Source organism: Pristiophorus japonicus, chromosome 3, assembly GCF_044704955.1.
Source record: "Pristiophorus japonicus isolate sPriJap1 chromosome 3, sPriJap1.hap1, whole genome shotgun sequence".
Lineage (NCBI taxonomy): Eukaryota > Metazoa > Chordata > Chondrichthyes > Pristiophoridae > Pristiophorus > Pristiophorus japonicus.
Window position 1 is genome coordinate 305,968,708 of NC_091979.1, and position 19,150 is coordinate 305,987,857.

General features: G+C 46.0%; 1 protein-coding gene across 1 annotated transcript in view; it reads left to right on the forward strand.

Annotated features, from left to right (window-relative positions):
• The window catches only part of ank3b (ankyrin 3b), a 614,562-nt gene that overhangs the window by 381,126 nt on the left and 214,286 nt on the right, over positions 1–19,150 (forward strand). Inside the window, exons 13-14 of the mRNA XM_070876860.1 lie at positions 13,992–14,090; positions 17,197–17,295. Of these exons, the coding sequence (XP_070732961.1) occupies positions 13,992–14,090; positions 17,197–17,295 (198 nt within the window). The remainder of the gene's footprint in view (positions 1–13,991; positions 14,091–17,196; positions 17,296–19,150) is intronic.

Below are 19,150 nucleotides of genomic sequence, written 5' to 3' on the forward strand. Positions count from 1 at the left end.
GGGACACAACAGACATGATCTTTGCAGCGCGCCAGTTGCAGGACAAATGCAGGGAGCAGCGTCAGCCCTTATACATGGCCTTTTTCGATCTTACAAAGGCCTTTGACACTGTCAACCATGAGGGCTCATGGAGCATCCTTCTCTGTTTTGGATGCCCCCAAAAGTTTGTCAACATCTTTCGCCTGCTCCACAACGACATGCAGGCCGTGATCCTTACCAACGGATCCATTACAGACCCAATCCACATCCAGACCGGGGTTATCGCTCCAACCCTCTTCTCAATCTTCCTCGCTGCCATGCTCCACCTCACAGTCGACAAGCTCCCCGCTGGAGTGGACCGAAACTACAGAACCAGTGGGAACCTTCACCATCTCCAGGCCAGGTCCAAGGTCACTCCAACCTCTGTCGTTGAGCTACAGAACGCAGACGATGCCTGCGCCTGCGCACATTCTGAGGCTGAACTCCAGGATATAGTCGATGTATTCACTGAGGCATATAAAAGCATGGGCCTTACGCTAAACATCCGTAAGACAAAGGTCCTCCACCAGCCTGTCCTCGCCGCACAGCACTGCCCCCCAGTCATCAAGATTCATGGCGCGGCCCTGGACAACGTGGACCACTTCCCATACCTCAGGAACCTTTTATCAACAAAGGCAGACATTGATGCGGAGATTCAACATCGCTTCCAGTGCGCCAGTGCAGCCTTTGGGTGCCTGAGGAAAAGAGTGTTCAAAGACCAGGCCCTCAAATCTACCACCAAGCTCATGGTCTACAGGGCTGTAGTAGTAACCGCCCTCCTGTATGGATCAGAGGCATGGACGATGTACAGAAGACACCTCAAGTCGCTGGAGATATATCGCCAACGATGTCTCCGCGAGATCCTGCAAATCCCCTGGGAGGACAGACGCACCAACATCAGTGTCCTCGACCAGGCTAACATCCCCAGTATTGAAGCACTGACCACACTCAATCAACTTCGCTGGGCAGGCCACATAGTTCGCATGCCAGATAAGAGACTCCCAAAGCAAGTGCTCTATATGGAGCTCCTTCATGGTAAATGAGCCAAAGGTGGGCAATAGAAATGTTACAAGGACACCCTCAAAGCCTCCCTGGTAATGTGCGACATCACCACTGACACCTGGGAGTCCCTGGCCGAAGACCACCCTAGGTGGAGAAAGTGCATCGGGAGGGCGTTGAGCTCTTCGAATCTCAACGCCGTGAGCATGAAGAGGTCAGGCGCAGGCAGCGGAAGGAGTTTGCGGCAAATCAGACCCACACCCCCTCTTCCCTCGATGAATGTCTGTCTCACCTGTGACGGGGTCTGTGGCTCTCGTATTGGACTGTTCAGCCACCAAAGGACTCACTTTAGGAGTGGAAGCAAATCTTCCTCCATTCCGAGGGACTGCCTATGATGATGATGGGTGTATTGATGTATTTGTGTGTGTATTGATGTGTGTGTATGTGTATTAATGCATGTGTGTATTGATACGTGCAATGATGTGCGTGTGTGTGTATTGATGTGTGTGTGTGTATTGATGTGTATATTGATGTGCGTATTGATGTGTGCAATGATGTGCGTGTGTGTATTGATGTGTATATATTTGTGTATTGATGTATGCAATCGTGTTTGTGTGCATTGATGTTTGTGTATGTGTATTGATGTGTGTGTATGTGTGTATTAATGTGTGCAATGATGTGCGTGTGTGTATTGATGTGTATGTATGTGTGTATTGTTGTATGCAATCGTGTGTGTGTATTAATGTGTGTGTGTATATTTACGTGTGTATGTGTGTATTGACGTGTGCTAGTATGTTTGTGTGTGTGTTTATTGATTGTGTTCGTGTGTGTATGTATTGATGTGCGTGTCTGTGTTGATGTGTGTGTATTGATATGTGCATGTGTACATCGATGTGTGCATGTGTATTGATGTGTGTGTATTGTGTGTATTTTGCGTATTTGTGTGTGTGTGGATGTGTGTATTAGTGTGTGTGTGTGTGTATTGATATTTTCGTCTGTGTATTGAGGTGTGGGTGTGTTGAGGTGTGTGTGTGTATTCATCATCCTAGGCAGTTCCTCGACATTGAGAAAGACTTGCTTCCACTCTTAAAATGAGTCCTTAGGTGGCTGAACAGTCCAATACGGGAACCACAGTCCCTGTCACAGGTGGGACAGATAATCGTTAATGGTAAGGGTGGGTGGGACAGGTTTGCCGCACGCTCTTTTCTGCCTGCGCTTGATTTCTGCATGCTCTCGGCGATGAGACACGAGGTGCTCAGCGCCCTCCCGGATGCACTTCCTCCACTTAGGGCGGTCTTTGGCCAAGTGTGTGTGTGTATTGATGTGTACATGTGTTGAGGTGTGTGTGTTGATCCTGTGTGTGTGTGTGTGTGTGTGTGTGTGTGTGTGTGTGTGTGTGTGTGTGTGCCACCAAGCTCATGGTCTACAGGGCTGTAGTAATACCCGCCCTACTGTATGGCTCAGAGACATGGACCATGTATAGTAGACACCTCAGGTCGCTGGAGAAATACCACCAACAATGTCTCCGCAAGATCCTCCAAATCCCCTGGAAGGACAGACGCACCAATATTAGCATTCTCGACCAGGCCAACATTCCCAGCTTCTTCATAACAGTCCTTCGGAATCGAGGAAGACATGCTTCCACTCCTGAAGTGAGTCCTTAGGTGGCTGAACAGTCCAATACGAGAACCACAGACTCTGTCACAGGTGGGACAGACAGTCATTGAGGGAAGGAATGGATGGGACTGGTTTGCTGCACACTCTTTTCGCTGTCTGCGCTTGACCCCTTCATGCTCTCGACATTGAGACTCGAAGTGCTCAACGCCCTCCCGAATGCACTTCCTCCACTTAGGGCAGTCTTTGGCCAAGGACTCCCAGGTGTCAGTGGTGATGTCGCACTTTACCAGGGAGGCTTTGAGGGTGTCCTTGTAATGCTTCCGCTGCCCACCTTTGGCTCGTTTGCTGTGAAGGAACTCCCCGTAGAGCACTTGCTTTGGGAGTCTCGTGTCTGGCATGTGAACTATGTGGCCTGCCCAGCGAAGCTGATCGAGTGTGGTCAGTGCTTCAATGCTGGGGATGTTAGCCTGGACGAGGACACTGATGTTGGTGCGCCTGTCTTTCCAGGGGATTTGCAGGATTTTGTGGAGACATCGATGGCGATATATCTCCAGCATCTTGAGGTGCCTTCTGTACATCGTCCATGCCTCTGAGCCATACAGGAGGACGGGTATTACTACAGCCCTGTCGACCATGAGCTTGGTGGTAGATTTGAGGGCCTGGTCTTCGAACACACTTTTCCTCAGGCACCCAAAGGCTGCACTAGCGCACTGGAGGCGATGTTGAATCTCTGCATCAATGTCTGCTTTTGTTGACAAGAGGCTCCCGAGGTATGGGAAATGGTCCACGTTGTCCAGGGCCACGCCGTGGATCTTGATGACTGGGGGGCAGTGCTGTGCGGCGAGGACAGGCTGGTGGAGGACCTTTGTCTTACAAATGTTTAGTGTAAGGCCCATACTTTCATATGCCTCAGTAAATACATCGACTATATCCTGGAGTTCAGCCTCAGAACGTGTGCAGGCGCAGGTGTTGTCCGCGTACTGTAGCTCGACGACAGAGGATGGGGTGGTCTTGGACCTGGCCTGGAGATGGTGAAGGTTGAACAGGTTCCCACTGGCTCTCTAGTTTAGTTCCACTCCAGCGGGGAGCTTGTTGACTGTGAGGTGGAGCATGGCAGCGAGGAAGATTGAGAAGAGGATTGGAGCGATGACGCAGCCCTGTTTGACCCCGGTCCAGACGTGGATTGGGTCTGTAATGGATCCGTTGGTAAGGATCATGGCCTGCATGTCGTCGTGGAGAAGGCCATGTATAAGGGCTGGCGCTGCTCCCTGCATTTTCCCTGCAGCTGTTGCGCTGCAAAGCTCATGTCCGTTGTGCCCCGTGGGGAAGAAATCCGCATTGTGATTCCGAGAGGAGCTCCTCGGCCACAGGGAGAAGACGGTTGAGGAGAACTTTAGCGACAACTTTCCCAGTGGCTGATAGCAGGGAGATTCCCCTGTAGTTGCCGCAGTCGGACTTGTCCCTTATTTTAAAGATGTTCACGATCACTGCATCTCTGAAATCTCCCGGCATGCTCTCCTCCCTCCAGATGAGAGAGATGAGGTCATGTATCCGCGCCAACAGCGCCTCTTCGCCATACTTTAGTGCCTCAGCAGAGATTCCATCCGCTCCCATAGCCTTGTTGTTCTTGAGCTGTTTTATGGATTTTCCCACCTCATGCAGTGTTGGAGTTTCACTGAGGTGGTGAAGGGTCGCATGCTGTGGGATGGAGTCGAGAACACTCGAGTCAAAGGCAGAGTCACGGTTGAGGAGATCATCGAAGTGCTCCTTCCAGCGGGTCCTGACTGCCTCGGTGTCCTTGAGTGTTTCCCCATTCTTGGCCAGGAGTGGGGTGGGGCCTTGGGAGTTTGGACCGTAAGTGGCCTTGACTGCAATGAAGAATCTCGCACATCATGGCTGTTGGCCAGTTGTTGTATCTCCTATGCTTTCTCCATCCACCACCTGTTCTTTAGGTCCCGAGTTTTTTGTTGGACCTCAGCCTTGAGTAATGTTGCTTTGCTGCTCCCGAGTTGGGTTGTTGCTTGAGGCTCAGAAATGCTCTGCGCTTGCGATCTATTAGTTCTTGGATCTCCTGATCATTCTCATCAAACCAGTCCTGATGTTTTCTGGTTGAGTGACCAAGTTTCTCTTCACAGGTCCTGGTTATAGAGGCCTGGAGGGCAGACCAAATGCTGTGGGCATTCTGTGTCTCAGGGTCATCAAGGCACGCCGGGTTAGCTGTGAGGCGCTGGCTGTATAGGGCTCTCTTAGCTGGGTCTTTAAATGCCCCGGCATTAACTTTTTTGCGGCACTGCTTCTGCTGTCCCCTCTGCTTTGGGGCTACGCTTATATTGATGATGGATCGGATTAGGCGGTAGTCCGTCCAGCAGTCGTCCGCTCCTGTCATGGTGCGGGTGGTGCACACATCCTTCTGATCCCTGGCTTGAACGATGACATAGTCGAGCGGGTGCCAGTGTTTGGAGCGAGGGTGTTGCCACGATGCTTTGTATTTGTCCCTCTGGCGGAACAGGGTGTTGTTGATGAGGAGTTCATGTTCTAGACATTTTATCAGGAGTAGGGTCCCGCTGGAGTTGGCTTTCCCTACCCATTCTCTGCCAATCACACCTCCCCAGAGAGCTGTGTCTTTGCCAACCCTGGCGTTGAAGTCATCTAGGAGGATCAATTTGTCACCCGCTGGATGTTTCGAGGTTGGAATAAAAATCCTCTTTGGTCTCATCCGTTGCATCGAGTGTTGGGGTGTATGGACTGATGACTGTGGCGCATTGGTTCCGGGATAGGATGAGTTGGAGAGTCATGAGGCGTTCGTTAACCCCGCAGGGGGAGTCTTTGAGGCGGTTGACCAGCTCATTTTTGGTGGCGAAGCCGCCTCCATGAAGGCGGCATTCTTCCTCTGGTTTTCCTTTCCAGAAAAAGGTGTAACCTCCACCATGTTCCTTAAGCTGGCCTTCCCCTGCCCGCCGGGTCTCGCTTAGGGCGGCGATGTCAATGTCAAAGCATCTTAAGTTCCCAGGCAACTATGGCGGTGCGACGTTCCAGCCTGTCGCTGTTGGAGTTGCCCATGAGGATCCTGACGTTCCAGGTCCTGAACTTCATGTTAATGAAGTGGAAGATGCCTGTGTGTGAGTTCTTTTAACGTGGGGTGGCCCTTGCACACCAGCTACCACATGAGCTTAGCTGAGCAAGGTCTTGGTCCAGTGGCAAGGGGGCCCAAGGCGACTGGAGACCAGGCACTGCTGTATGGGCCTTATTGCCTACGACGAGATGTTGGCCGCAAGCTTGGCACCGAGTAGCGCCATTGATGGTAGGTGACCCGAGACTTGGTTGGGGGCAGGCATTAGGAAGGTTAGTTGTCCGCTGGAGTTCTGAGGGATGTTTTAAAAGTTTCTTCCAAAGTTTTCCAAAGTTATTTAAAAGTTTCTCCGGAGGTTTCAAAAGAAAAATTCTCCAAGTTGTTTAAGCACTGACCAGACTTGATCAGCTCCACTGGGCAGGCCACATTGTTCGCATGCCAGACACGAAACTCCCAAAGCAAGCACTCTACTCTGAGCTCCTTCACGGCAAATGAGCCAAAGGTGGGCAGAGGAAACGTTACAAGGACACCCTTAAAGCCTCCCTAATAAAGTGCAACATCCCCACCGACACCTGGGAGTCCCTGGCCAAAGGCCGTCCTAAGTGGAGGAAGTGCATCCGGGAGGTCGCTGAGCACCTCAAGTCTATCGCCGAGAGCATGCAGATGGCAGAAAGAGCGTGCGGCAAATCAGTCATATCCACTCCTTCCCTTAACAACTATCTGTCCCACCTGTGACAGAGACTGTGGTTCTCATATCGGACTGTTCAACCACCTAAGAACTTATTTTTAGAGTGGAAGCAAGTCTTCCTCGATTCCGAGGGACTGCCTATGATGGTGATGGTGTGTATGTTTATTGATGAGTGTGTTGGTGTGTGTGTGTGTTGGTGTGTGTGTGTGTTGATGTGCATGGTGTGTTGATGTGTGTATGTTGATGTGTGTGTGTGTGTGTTGATGGGTGTGTGTGCGTATTGATGTGTGCATGTATTTGTGTGGGTGTGTGTAATGTATGTGTGTATTGAGGTGTGTGTGTGTATTGATGTGCATCTGTGTATTGATGTGTGTGTGTGTGTATTGATGTGCCTGGTGTGTTGTGGGTGTGCGTGTAATGAGTGTGTGTATTGATGTGTGTGTATGTAATGAGGTCTGTGTGTGTATTGAGGTGTGTAATGATGTAGTGTGTGTGTAATGTGCGTGTGTAATGTGTGTATTGATGTGTGTGTGTGCTTGTGTATGTGTATCTGTGTGTGCGTGTAGATTGTGTGTATTTCTATGTGTGTGTGTATGTATTATGTGTATTTGTGTGTAATCTTTGGAAGAGGGGAAGCCGAATAATGCTCACTAAGAACATCCACCATAATCACATCTACATAGCAACCGGGGGCCGACAGTTGGGACACTTGACAATGCCAAGTATGTGCTACATTTGGTTCTATCTTGTGCCGAAACCTATCAAGGGCCTTTGAAACCTGAGTTAGAATTTTGTTTATTGTGTGTATTTTTGTGTGCGTATGTGTTTATTGATGTGTGTGTTGACGTGTGTGTTTATTGATGTGTGTGAGTATTCATGTGTGTATGTGTATTGTGTGTGTATGTCTGTATTGATTGTGTGTGTGTCTTGATGTGTGTGCATATGTGTGTATTGGTGTTTGTGTGTATTGAGGTGTGTGTGTCTGTATTTATTATGTGTGTGGGTGTGTGTGTGTATATTGATGTGTGCATATGTGTGTGTGTTGTGTGTATATTGATGTGTGCGTATGTGTGTGTGTGTGTGTGTGTGTGTGTGTATTGCAGCGTGCGTGTATTTGTGTGGGTGTGTGTAATGATATGTGTGTATTGACGTGTGTATTTGTGTGTGTGTGTGTTGGTGTGTGTGTATATTGAGTGTGTGTGTTGGTGTGTGTGTATATTGAGTGTGTGTGTTGGTGTGTGTGTATATTGAGTGTGTGTGTGTATTTGTATATTTCTGTGTGTGCGCGTATATATGTGTGTGTGTGTTTGTATTGACGTATACTAGTGTGTATTGGTGTGTGTGTGTGTTGATGTGTGTGTGTGTGTGTGTTGGTGTGTGTGTGTGTGTGTATTGATGTATGTGTGTGTTTGTATTGACGTATACTAGTGTGTATTTGTGTGTGTGTGTGTAATGGTGTGTGTATGTGTGTGTATTGATGTGTGTGTGTATTGATGTGTGTGTGTGTATTAACGTATGCTAGTGTGTATTGATGTGTGTGTGTATTAATGTGTGTGCATGTGTGCATATTGAGGTGGGTGTATATTGATGTGTGTGTGTGTATTGAAGCGTGCATGTATTTATGTGGGTGTGTGTAATGATGTATGTATATGTGTGTAATGATGTGTGTATATGTGTGTATTGATGTGTATGTGGGTGTGTTCATGTGTCTGTGTATCTGTGTGTGTGTATTGTGTGTATATTTCTGTAAGTGTATATGTGTGTGTGTATTGATGTGCTGTGTGTGTATTGTGTGTACTGGTGTGTATTGTGCTGTGTGTGTGTATTGATGTGTGCATGTGTGTGTATTGATGTGAGTGTGTGTGTATCGATGTGAGTGTGTGTGTGTGTATTGAAGTGTGCCTGTATTTGTGTGTGGATATGTGTGTATGAGTGTGTGTGTATGAGTGTGTGTGTGTATTGATGAGTGTATTGATGTGCTGTGTGTGTGTATTGATGTGCTGTGTGTGTGTGTATTGATGTGCTGTGTGTGTGTGTGTGTGTTGATGTGCTGTGTGTGTGTGTTGATGTGCTGTGTGTGTGTGTGTATTGATGTGCTGTGTGTGTGTGTGTCTATTGATATGCTGTGTGTGTGTGTGTATTGATGTGCTCTGTGTGTCTGTGTATTGATGTGCTGTGTGTATTGTGTGTACTGGTGTGTAATGTGCATGGGTGTGTGTTGATGGGTGTGGGTGTGTGTGTTGGTGTGGGTGTGTGTGTGTGTTTGATTGTGTGTGTGTGTTGATTGATGTGTGTGTATGTGTGTTTGAGTGTGTGTGTGTTTATCGATGTGCTGTGCGTGTGTGTGTGTGTATTTATTGATGTGCTGTGTGTGCTGTGTGTATTGATGTGCTGTGTGTGTGTGTATTGATGTGCTCTGTGTTTGTGTATTGATGTATTGTGTGTACTGGTGTGTAATGTGCGTGGGTGTGTGTGTGTTGATGGGTGTGTGTGTGTGTGTTGATTGATTGTGTGTGTGTTTGATTGTGTGTGTGTGTGTGTGTTTGATTGTGTGTGTATGTGTGTGTTTGATTGTGTGTGTGTGTGTGTTGATTGTTTGCGTGTGTGTATGTGTTGATTGGTGTGCGTGTGTGTGTGTTGATTATGTGTGTGTGTGTGTGTTGATGTGCTGCGTGTGTGTGTGTTGATTGTGTGTGTGTGTTGATGTGCTGTGTGTGTGTGTGTATTGATGTGCTGTTTGTGTGTGTGTGTATTGATGTGCTGTGTGTGTGTATTGATGTGCTGTGTGTGTGTATTGATGTGCTGTGTGTGTGTATTGATGTGCTGTGTGTGTGTATTGATGTGCTGTGTGTGTGTGTATTTATGTGCTGTGTGTGTGTGTATTGATGTGCTGTGTGTGTGTGTGTATTGATGTGCTGTGTGTCTGTGTATTGATGTGCTGTGTGTGTATTGTGTGTACTGGTGTGTAATGTGCGTGGGTGTGTGTTGATGGGTGTGTTGGGTGTGTGTTGGTGTGTGTGTGTGTTGGTGTGGGTGTGTCGGTGTGTGTGTTTGATATGGGTATGTGGGTGTGTTTGATGTGGGGGTGTGTGTGTGTGTTGATTGTGTGTGTGTGTGTGCGTGTGTGTGTTGATTGATGTGTGTGTGTTTATTGTGTGCGTGTGTGTTTGATTGTGTGTGTGTGTGTTGATTGTGTGCGTGTGTGTGTGTGTTGATTGTGTGTGTGTTGGTGTGTTTGTGTGTGTGTGTTGATTGATGTGTGTGTGTGTTAATTGTGTGTGTGTGTATTGATGTGCTGTGCGTGTGTGTGTGTATTGATGTGCTGTGTGTGTGTATTGATGTGCTGTGTGTGTGTATTGATGTGCTGTGTGTGTACTGGTGTGTAATGTGCGTGGGTGTGGATGGGGGTATGTGTGTGTATGTGTGTGTGTTGGTGTGTGTGTGTTGATGGGTGTGTGTGTGTGTTGGTGTATGTGTTGATGGGTGTGTGTTGGTGTGTGTGTGTGTGTTGATTGATTGTGTGCGTGTGTGTGTGTTGATTGTGTGCGTGTGTGTGTTGATTGTGTGTGTGTTTGTGTGCGTGTGTTTTGATTGATGTGTGTGTGTATGTATTGATTGTGTGTGTGTGTTGTGTGTGTGTGTGTTTGATTGTGTGTGTGTGTGTGTTGTGTGTGTGTGTGTGTGTTTGATTGTGTGTGTGTGTATTGATGTGTGTGTGTGTGTTGATGTGTGTGTGTGTTGATGTGTGTGTGTGTATTGATGTGTGTGTGTTTATGTTGATGGGAGTGTGTGTTTATTGTGTGTGTGTGTTGATTGATTGATTGTGTGTGTGTGTGTTGATTGATTGTGTGTGTGCGTGTGTGTGTTGATTGATGTGTGTGCGCGTGTGTGTGTTGATTGATGTGTGTGTGCGTGTGTGTGCATGTGTGTGTGTTGATTGATTGTGTGTGTGTGTCGATTGCGTGTGCGTGTCGATTGCGTGTGTGTGTGTTGATTGTGTACGTGTGTGTGTTGATTGTGTGCGCGTGTGTTGATTGTGTGCGCGTGTGTGTGTGTTGATTGTGTGTGCGTGTGTGTGTGTTGATTGTGTGTGTGTGTGTGTATTGATGTGCTGATTGTGTGTGTGTGTGTGTATTGATGTGCTGATTGTATGTGTGTGTGTGTGTGTATTGATGTGCTGATTGTGTGTGTGTGTGTGTATTGATGTGCTGTGTGTTTGTGTGTATTGATGTGCTGTGTGTGTATTGATGTGCTGTATGTGTGTGTATTGATATGCTGTGTGTATGTATTGATGTGCTGTGTGTGTGTGTGTATTGATGTGCTGTGTGTGTATTGTGTGTACTGGTGTGTAATGTGCGTGGGTATGTGTTGATGGGTGTGTGTGTGTGTGTGTGTGTGTTGGTGTGTGTGTGTGTGTTGATGGGTGTGTGTGTTGATTGATTGTGTGTGTGCGTGTGTGTTGATTGATTGATTGTGTGTGTGTGTTGATTGTTTGTGGGTGTGTGTGTGTTGATTGTGTGTGTGTGTGTGTGTGTTGATTGTGTGTGTGTGTGTTGATTGATTGTGTGCGTGTGTGTGTTGATTGATTGTGTGCGTGTGTGTATGTAGTATTGATATGCTGTGTGTGTGTATTGATGTGCTGTGTGTGTGTGTGTATTGATGTGCTGTGTGTGTGTGTGTATTGATGTGCTGTGTGTGTGTTGATTTGTGTGTGTGTGTGTGTTGATTGATGTGTGTGTGCGTGTGTGTATTTGTGTTTGTGTGTGTGTATTGATGTGTGTGTGTGTGTATTGATGTGTGTGTGTTTGTGTTGATGGGAGTGTGTGTTTATTGTGTGTGTGTGTTGATTGATTGTGTGTGTGCGCGTGTGTGTGTTGATTGATGTGTGTGCGCGTGTGTGTGTTGATTGATGTGTGTGCGCGTGTGTGTGTGTTGATTGATGTGTGTGTGCATGTGTGTGTGTTGATTGATTGTGTGTGTGTTTGATTGTGTGTGTGTGTTGATCTGTGTGTATTGACATGTGTATGAATTGATCTGTGTGTAGGTGTATACATAAGAACATAAGAAATAGTAGCAGGAGTAGGCCATACAGCCCCTTTAGCCTGCTCCGCCATTTAATACGATCTTGGCTGATCCGATCATGGATTCAGGTCCACTTCCCTGCCTGCTCTCCATAACCCCTTATTTCCTTATCGATTATTCAATGTCCCAGCTTCCACTGCTCTCTGAGGCAGAGAATTCCACAGATTTACAACCTTCTGAGAGAAGAAATTACTCCTCATCTCAGTTTTAAATGGACGGCCCGTTAATCTAAGGTTATGCCCCCTAGTTCTAATCTCCCCCATCAGTGGAACCATCCTCTCTGCATCCACCTTGTCAAGCCCCCTCATAATCTTATACGTTTCGATATCAAATTGAAAACAAAGGCATACAATGTTGCGAAGATTAGTGGTAGGCCAGAGTATTGTGAATTTTTTAGAAACCAGCAAAGGACGACTAAAAAAATAATAAGGAGGGAAAAGATAGATTATGAGAGTAAGCTAGCAAGAAATATAAAAACAGATAGCAAGGGCTTCTACAGGTATACAAAAAGGAAACGGGTAGCTAAAGTAAACGTTGGTCCCTTAGAGAATGAGACTGTGGAATTAATAGTGGGAAACCGGGAAATGGCACAGACTTTTATTTTGTATCAGTCCTCATGGTAGAAGACACTAAAAGCATCCCAATAGTAATAGATAATCAAAGAGCTATAGGGAGAGAGGAACTTAAAATAATCACTATCACTAGAGAAAAAGTACTAGACAAACTAATGGGACCAGAGGCCCCTGGACCTGATGGCCTGCATCCCAGGAGCTTAAAAGAAATGGCTGCAGAGATAGTGGATGCATTGGATTTTGGAGAGGTCCCAGCAGATTGGAAAACCGCAAATGTAACACCCCTATTCAAGAACGGAGTGAGACAGAAAGCAGGAAACTATAGACTAGTTAGTCTAACATCTGTCATTGGGAAAATGCTGGAGTCCATTATTAAAGAAGCAGTAGCAGGACATTTAGAAGATCATAATACAATCAAGCAGAGTCAGCATAGTTTTATGAAAGGGAAATCGTGTTTGACAAATTTGCTGGAGTTCTTTGAGGATGTAATGAGCAGGGTGGATAAGGGGGAACCAGTGGATGTCGTATTTGAATTTCCAGAAGGCATTTGATAAGGTGCCACCTAAAAGGTTACTGCACAAAATAAGAGCTCACGGGGTTGGGGGTAATATATTAGCATGGATAGAGGATTGGCTAACTAACTGAAAACAGAGAGTCAAGATAAATGGGTCATTTTCAGGTTTGAAAACTGTTAACTAGTGGGGTGCTACAGGGATCGGTGCTGGGGCCTCAACTATTTACAATCTGTATTTATGACTTGTATGAAGCGACGAGTGTACTGTAGCCAAATTTGCTGATGATACAAAGATAGGTGGGCAGCTGGTTGTGAGGAGGACATAAGAATCTGCAAAGGGATATAGATAGATTAGTGAGTGGGCGAAAATTTGGCAGATGGAGTATAATGTGGGAAAATGTGAGGTTATCCACTTTGGTAGGAAAAATAAAAAAGCAAAATATAATTTAAATGGAGAGAGATTACAAAATGCTGCGATACAAAGGGATCTGGGGGTCCTTATGCATGAAACAGAAAAAGTTAACATGCAGGTACAGCAAGTAATCAGGAAGGCAAATGGAATGTTGGCCTTTATTGCAAGGGGTTAGAGTATAAAAGTAGGGAAGTCCTGCTACAACTGTACAGGTTATTGGTGAGACCACACCTGGAGTACTGCATACAGTTTTGGTCTCCTTATTTAAGGAGGGATATACTTATATTGGAGGCAGTTCAGAGAAGTTTCACTAGGTTGATTCCTGAGATGATGTGGTTGACTTATGAAGAAAGGTTGAGCAGGTTGAGTCTATACTCATTGGAATTTAGAAGAATGAGAGGTGATCTTATTGAAACCTATAAGATTCTGAAGGGGCTTGACAGGGTAGATGCAGAGAGGATGTTTCCCTCGTGGGGAATCTAAAACTAGGGGGCATAGTTTCAGAATAATGGGCCGCCCATTTAAAATGGAGATGAGGAGGAATTTCTTCTCTGAGGGTCGCGAATCTTTGGAATTCTCTATCCTGGAGCGGTGTGGAGGTTGGGTCATTGAATATATTTAAGGTGGAGATGGACAGATTTTTGGACTATAAGGGAGTCAAGAGTTATGGGGAGCGGAAAGGGAAGCTGAGTTGAGGCCAGGATCAGATCAGCCATGATCTTATTGAATGGCGGAGCAGGCTCGAGGGGCCAGATGGCCTACTCCTGCTCCTATTTCTTATGTTCTTATGTTCTTTTGATGTGTGTGTGTATTGATGTGTCTGTGTGGATATGTATGTGTTTTGATGTGTGTGTGTGTGTGAGATGATTGTGTGTGTGTGTGTGTGTGTACTGATGTGTTTATGTTGATGTATGTGTATGTATCTATTGCTGTACTACCTGTTTAGCAAAGAGGCTGTAAAATCTTGCTGAGCAGTACATTCTCTGTGATGTGTATGTGACCCACCTTATTCTTTACAGTCGGGCCTAACACCTATTCATGTTGCTGCATTCATGGGACATGCAAATATTGTGACACAGTTAATGCAACGCGGAGCTTCACCAAATACAACAAATGTGGTAAGGGAGCACTTTGTCCATTTCTAAAGCCAGGGAAAGGTTAAGGTATTTTAACTTTGCATATTAAATGTACACTTAGAGAGGAAGTTTTATGCACTATTACAAGAACTAAATGGGTAAATGTTTGATCATGCCATACAAATCCAAAGGGGAATAACTATAACATAAACCTGGACTGAAATACAACCCCTCTTCTCATGTCTGGGTCTGTTGTAGACTGACTAATAGAGACCGATTGCTGTGATTAGCCAACAACTCCATTATCATTATATCATGGGACTACCAGGATGGTAGAAGGAGAACTAGATGGACCCTGGTTTTTTTTCATCCATCAATTTCTATGTTCCCGAATTGAGGAAGGTGTCCCTTTGTTTTCAGTGTTGGAAATCCTGTGCACCGATGGTAAACATTCAGAGAAAGTGGATCCAATATTGGAGGAAAAATCATTTCAATTGGCCACATCAGAATTATTTCCTAAATCACAATAATCTTCTCGCAAAGAAAATTCATTTTATAAGATGTAGAGGAAATGAGGAAGTACACCCTCCCCCTCTCGTGTCCATAGCTCTTGGCCTCAGGGTGCTTCATTGAACTGTGTCACTAAGCAACCATCAGATTACTCTTGGGAATTGTTTTTTAATACCAGTTGCATCTTGAAGATAAAATATTAGAATGCAGAAAGGGTTTCTCTTTGAAGTTCTCTGATTTACAGTGCTATAATTCGGCTCCACATAAACTGCTCATAAGGTCAGATTGAACAGTGGGATTTGCAAGGGAATGTATCAACATGCCATTAGCAGGAATGCGAGTGAGCCACTGATCAAGCCGAGCTCTGTTGTTTAAGCCTCGCCTGAAATACAGATTCAGAGAGACTAAAATAACAAAAACCTCTGAGCAAAGCGCTGAGGGGAAACTTTCAATGTCTCAAAGCCTCGCTCGACAGAAGTGCAGATCGGAGAATCGGGTGCTGCTCCTTGAATTTGCATTCTTGTCTGATCTGTGGTTCCATCGAGTAAGACTCCATGCCAGGAGCAGAGTCTCCCAAAATTTACCCTGTGTTCTGATCGTGTTGTGGGGTAACAAACTTAAACCCAGTCAACCACTTGGGTTACTGATGTACAGCGTGTTAAACTGAGGCTCCGTCTGCCCTCTCAGGTGGACCTAAAAGATCCCTCAGCACTATTCAAAGATGAGCAGGGGAGTTCTCCCCTGTGTCCAGGATAATATTTATCCCTCTACCAACACATAAAACAGAGGTACAAAAGTAAAACACTGCGGATGCTTGAAATCTGAGATAAAAACAGAAAATGCTGGAAATACTCAGCAGGTCAAGCAGCAGCTGTGGGGAGAGAAACAGAGTTAACGTTTCAGATCGATGACCTTTCATTTTTCAAAAAGGGATTTGAAATGAGGATCGCAGTATTAAATCACTTGTCAAATCTCTTCAGAATCAATCATGGTGCTGATAGCCCAAGAGTAATGCTCAATACTGTAGTTATTCTGCATTCTCGATCCGCTGCCAGTTTATGTTGTTTGATTATTTGCAAATAATAAAATGCCAAGCACTGCAGATTTTCATGTCGCACCCACACAGAATTTGCCGTGTAGCTCGCTATTCGAGGCAGCCAATCAGGGCGCATGTTGATTCATTGGGAAGTGACATATGAGTGCTTCAAAGAGCTTGTCTCTCACTGCCTGCATTATAACTACAGTCCAAGCAAAGTCAGCTTTATAAACTTCGAATTGAAGCTATAAGTAGCTCCCAGGTATGCTGCTGGACCATCTTTAGGTTTTTAATGTTGGAAAATGAACTTACCGGAGAACAGTGAACTCTTTAATATGGGAGAGAAGTGTGAGCACAGCTCTGCATGTGTCTTCTCTGAACTCAGTCCAATGCTAAAGCAGGTACAGGTGTCAAACCTGCTCTGCAATGTGACATCAGGACTCCATGCATCAATAACCAAATGAAATTATTTCACTAACGGTAAAGTTTTCCTAATCTTTAGCTTACGATACCTTTTCCTTCCAGCACTGGTGTCAGTTCCTGTTACAAACGATCAGCTTCCCAGAATGATATTCATCACTGTTACCTCCTCACAAATTCGGCATCTGTATAATAATCGGAAACTTCCTCTGTGCTTACAGTGGGAGGCCCTCTGACTTGGACGTGTTTCCATCCAGCTGTTGGTTTCTACAAGTGATAGAAATCGCAGACCACTGTCAATGGAAAGCCTGTTGTTCAGGCTTGAAAACAACTGGGTTGAAGAAAAAGCCACAGGAATTTACAGCTACGCTTATGACCAGAACATCTGTTAACTGAATCAATATGATGAATGTAGGGAGAGAATGATGTTTGGCTGGGTTTTTTGTTAAATTCATTCTCGGGATGTGGGCATCACGGGCAAGGCTGGCATTTATTGTCCATTCTTAGTTACCCTCGAGAAGGTGGTGGTGAGCTGCCGCCTTGAACCGCTGCAGTACATGTGGTGAAGGTACTCCCACAGTGCTGTTAAGTGGTTTGCTACAAGTGGCTTGCTAGGCCAACTTCAGAGCATAGTTGAGAGCCAACCACTTTGGTGTGGGATTGGAGTCACATGTAGGCCAGACAGGGTTAAGATAATAAGTTTCATTTCCTAAAGGAGAGGGATGAAGCCAGGGAGGGATTTGAAAACGAGGATGAGAATTTTTAATTTGAGGCATTGCCAGACAGGGAAAACACCATGAGAAACATAGTAAAGTTGTTTAGCAAAATCTTGCTTGTGGTAAGATTTGAAACTGAAAAATTAAGCAATATAAAAAGTGATCCCTGTCTGCGTATCTATTTTGCGAGACCCAGGACCGTTGGCTGAGGTGGGGGCAGAGGTCGGTGGAGGGGGGAGAGAGGGGGCGTGGGTTTGCTCAATGGGGGCACAGGTCGGAGAATAAGGCACAGAAAATCACGGAGCACCTCAAGTCGCAAATGCTAACCTTTGACCTATCCATACTCCGCTGAACAAGAGGCTGAGTCCGGGAGCGGAGCCTCACGAACATTTACTCTAAATTGTAGGAGTGACATTTAAAATTTGTTTTGATTTCTGACCTGTGTACCGCACCTGCTGTGTTTCAGAGAGGGGAAACAGCGCTACACATGGCTGCCAGGGCGGGACAAGCAGATGTGGTTCGTCATCTGGTTCAGAACGGAGCTCAGGTGGAGGCCAAAGCCAAGGTAAAAAAAAAGATTGAGCGTTGAAGCGTCCCACTTCAGCAAGGCCAGGAAATGAGTTCGCTTTTCGATCCAAGTGAAATCATCAGTGTTTCGGGAAAGGAAAGAAAGGGCCAGTCGAGCTTTGTGTAGCTTCTGCTACGTGTGATGTACAAGTGTTGCCATGACTATTTTATGCAGCTTATGCTATTGTAGTGTCAAAATGTCAGCACATCAGGTTTATTGGCACCTTGCCCCAATGTTGCCCAAATCACTATTCAAAATGGACAGTATCCCTTTATAAATATACTAGTTCTGCTGCTTCAACAGGTCTCAGAACACAGCTATCTATGAAATGGACTCCTTCACTGGTGAACAAACCTAATTACATTTTCCTGCCTTTTGGCAGCAACGGGTTAACAAATGTGGCTTCAGTATTCAAAAAAGGAGTAAATCACCGAGGGACCTGGTGACCATAGGCCGGTTAATTTAACATCTATAGTGGGGGGAAAATAGTATGAGACACCATAAAGGAACTTCTGAAGACCACAGGTGTCACTGGGAGCAGTCAGCAATGGGTTCCACTGTACAAACCTACTGGAATACATTGAGGCGATAACTGAGCTGATGGGGGGGGGGGGGGGGGGGTAATCCAAGAGGTGTGGTTTACTTGAATATTTCAAAAGGCATTCAACAAAGTTCCTCATATGAGGTTGGTAGGGAAGGTTAATGTCATGTATCTCACATTACTGTATATAACTATCTTACCATGCTATGCATGACTGTAACTGGATATGACCTGTAACAATAAGCATACCTTACCACCAGGGGTGCACTTGCAGGAGACACTCCATACCTGTCCCACTGAGATATAGAGAGGTCTCAGGCAAGTGCGGCAGTGGAGAGCTGGAATTAAAGGTGCAGGTCCTGAGTGACCTTGACGTCAGCATGTGTCTCGTGTAAGTCAGTACATTAGAGTCAGGACTTAACAGTTAAGGCTAATGGAATGAAAGACAAATTGTTGAATTGGACTGAGAAATAACTCAGCAACAGAGGACAGGCTGCTCATCGGTGGGGAAACTATAACCAGCAGTGTTCCACATGTGAATGATGGCACGGAACAGGGTGTCTGTAGTAGTAATTTTGCTGATGACACAGATCGATGTGGGCATTTAACAAATGGAAAGGGAATTGATTATCTTCAGAAAGATGGAACAATTACGCAAGTGGGCTGATAAATCTTGGGTGATGGATAGAAATATAGGGCCCGAAATTGGTGGCTTTACCACCCGCTGTCGCCGGCGACTGGCGAGTTTTTTCGCCGCTCTCCCCTCAGTGACCGATTCCTCCAGGTCAGCCTCCGGCGGGAGGGGAGTACCCGCCGGGAACCGCCCGCTGACAGCCTCTGCCGGCATTTTGGTGCGAGCGGGAGTCGATGGGTGTCGGCTGCAGCAGGGGGAAGGACCCCTGCGTGGAGGCAGTTCGAACCCTGACCGTAAGTAAGAAGACCTGCAAAAATAGATTAGTGATCATTTTTTAATTTTATTTCTTTCAGGGTTTTACCCGTATGGGGTCCCCTGAAGGTGATTTTTTTATTGTGAATATTTTTATTTTTCACTGTTACCCCCCCTCCCTGGGCCCGACTCAATCCTCGGTGGCACTTTGGCGAGGAACGCATTTGCCGCCGTGAGCCGTTATTTGGCCGCTGGGCAGTACAGCCATCTCTTTTAGAGGGATCTTCCTGGCAAAGCACCGCCCGGTCTCTCGGTGACCATCGTCTGTCGTTTGGGCGACACTTGGGCGGGCCTTGGGCCTGGGCACCAAGTTCGGGCCCAGAGATAACAACAACAACTTGTATTTATATAGTGCCTTTAACGTC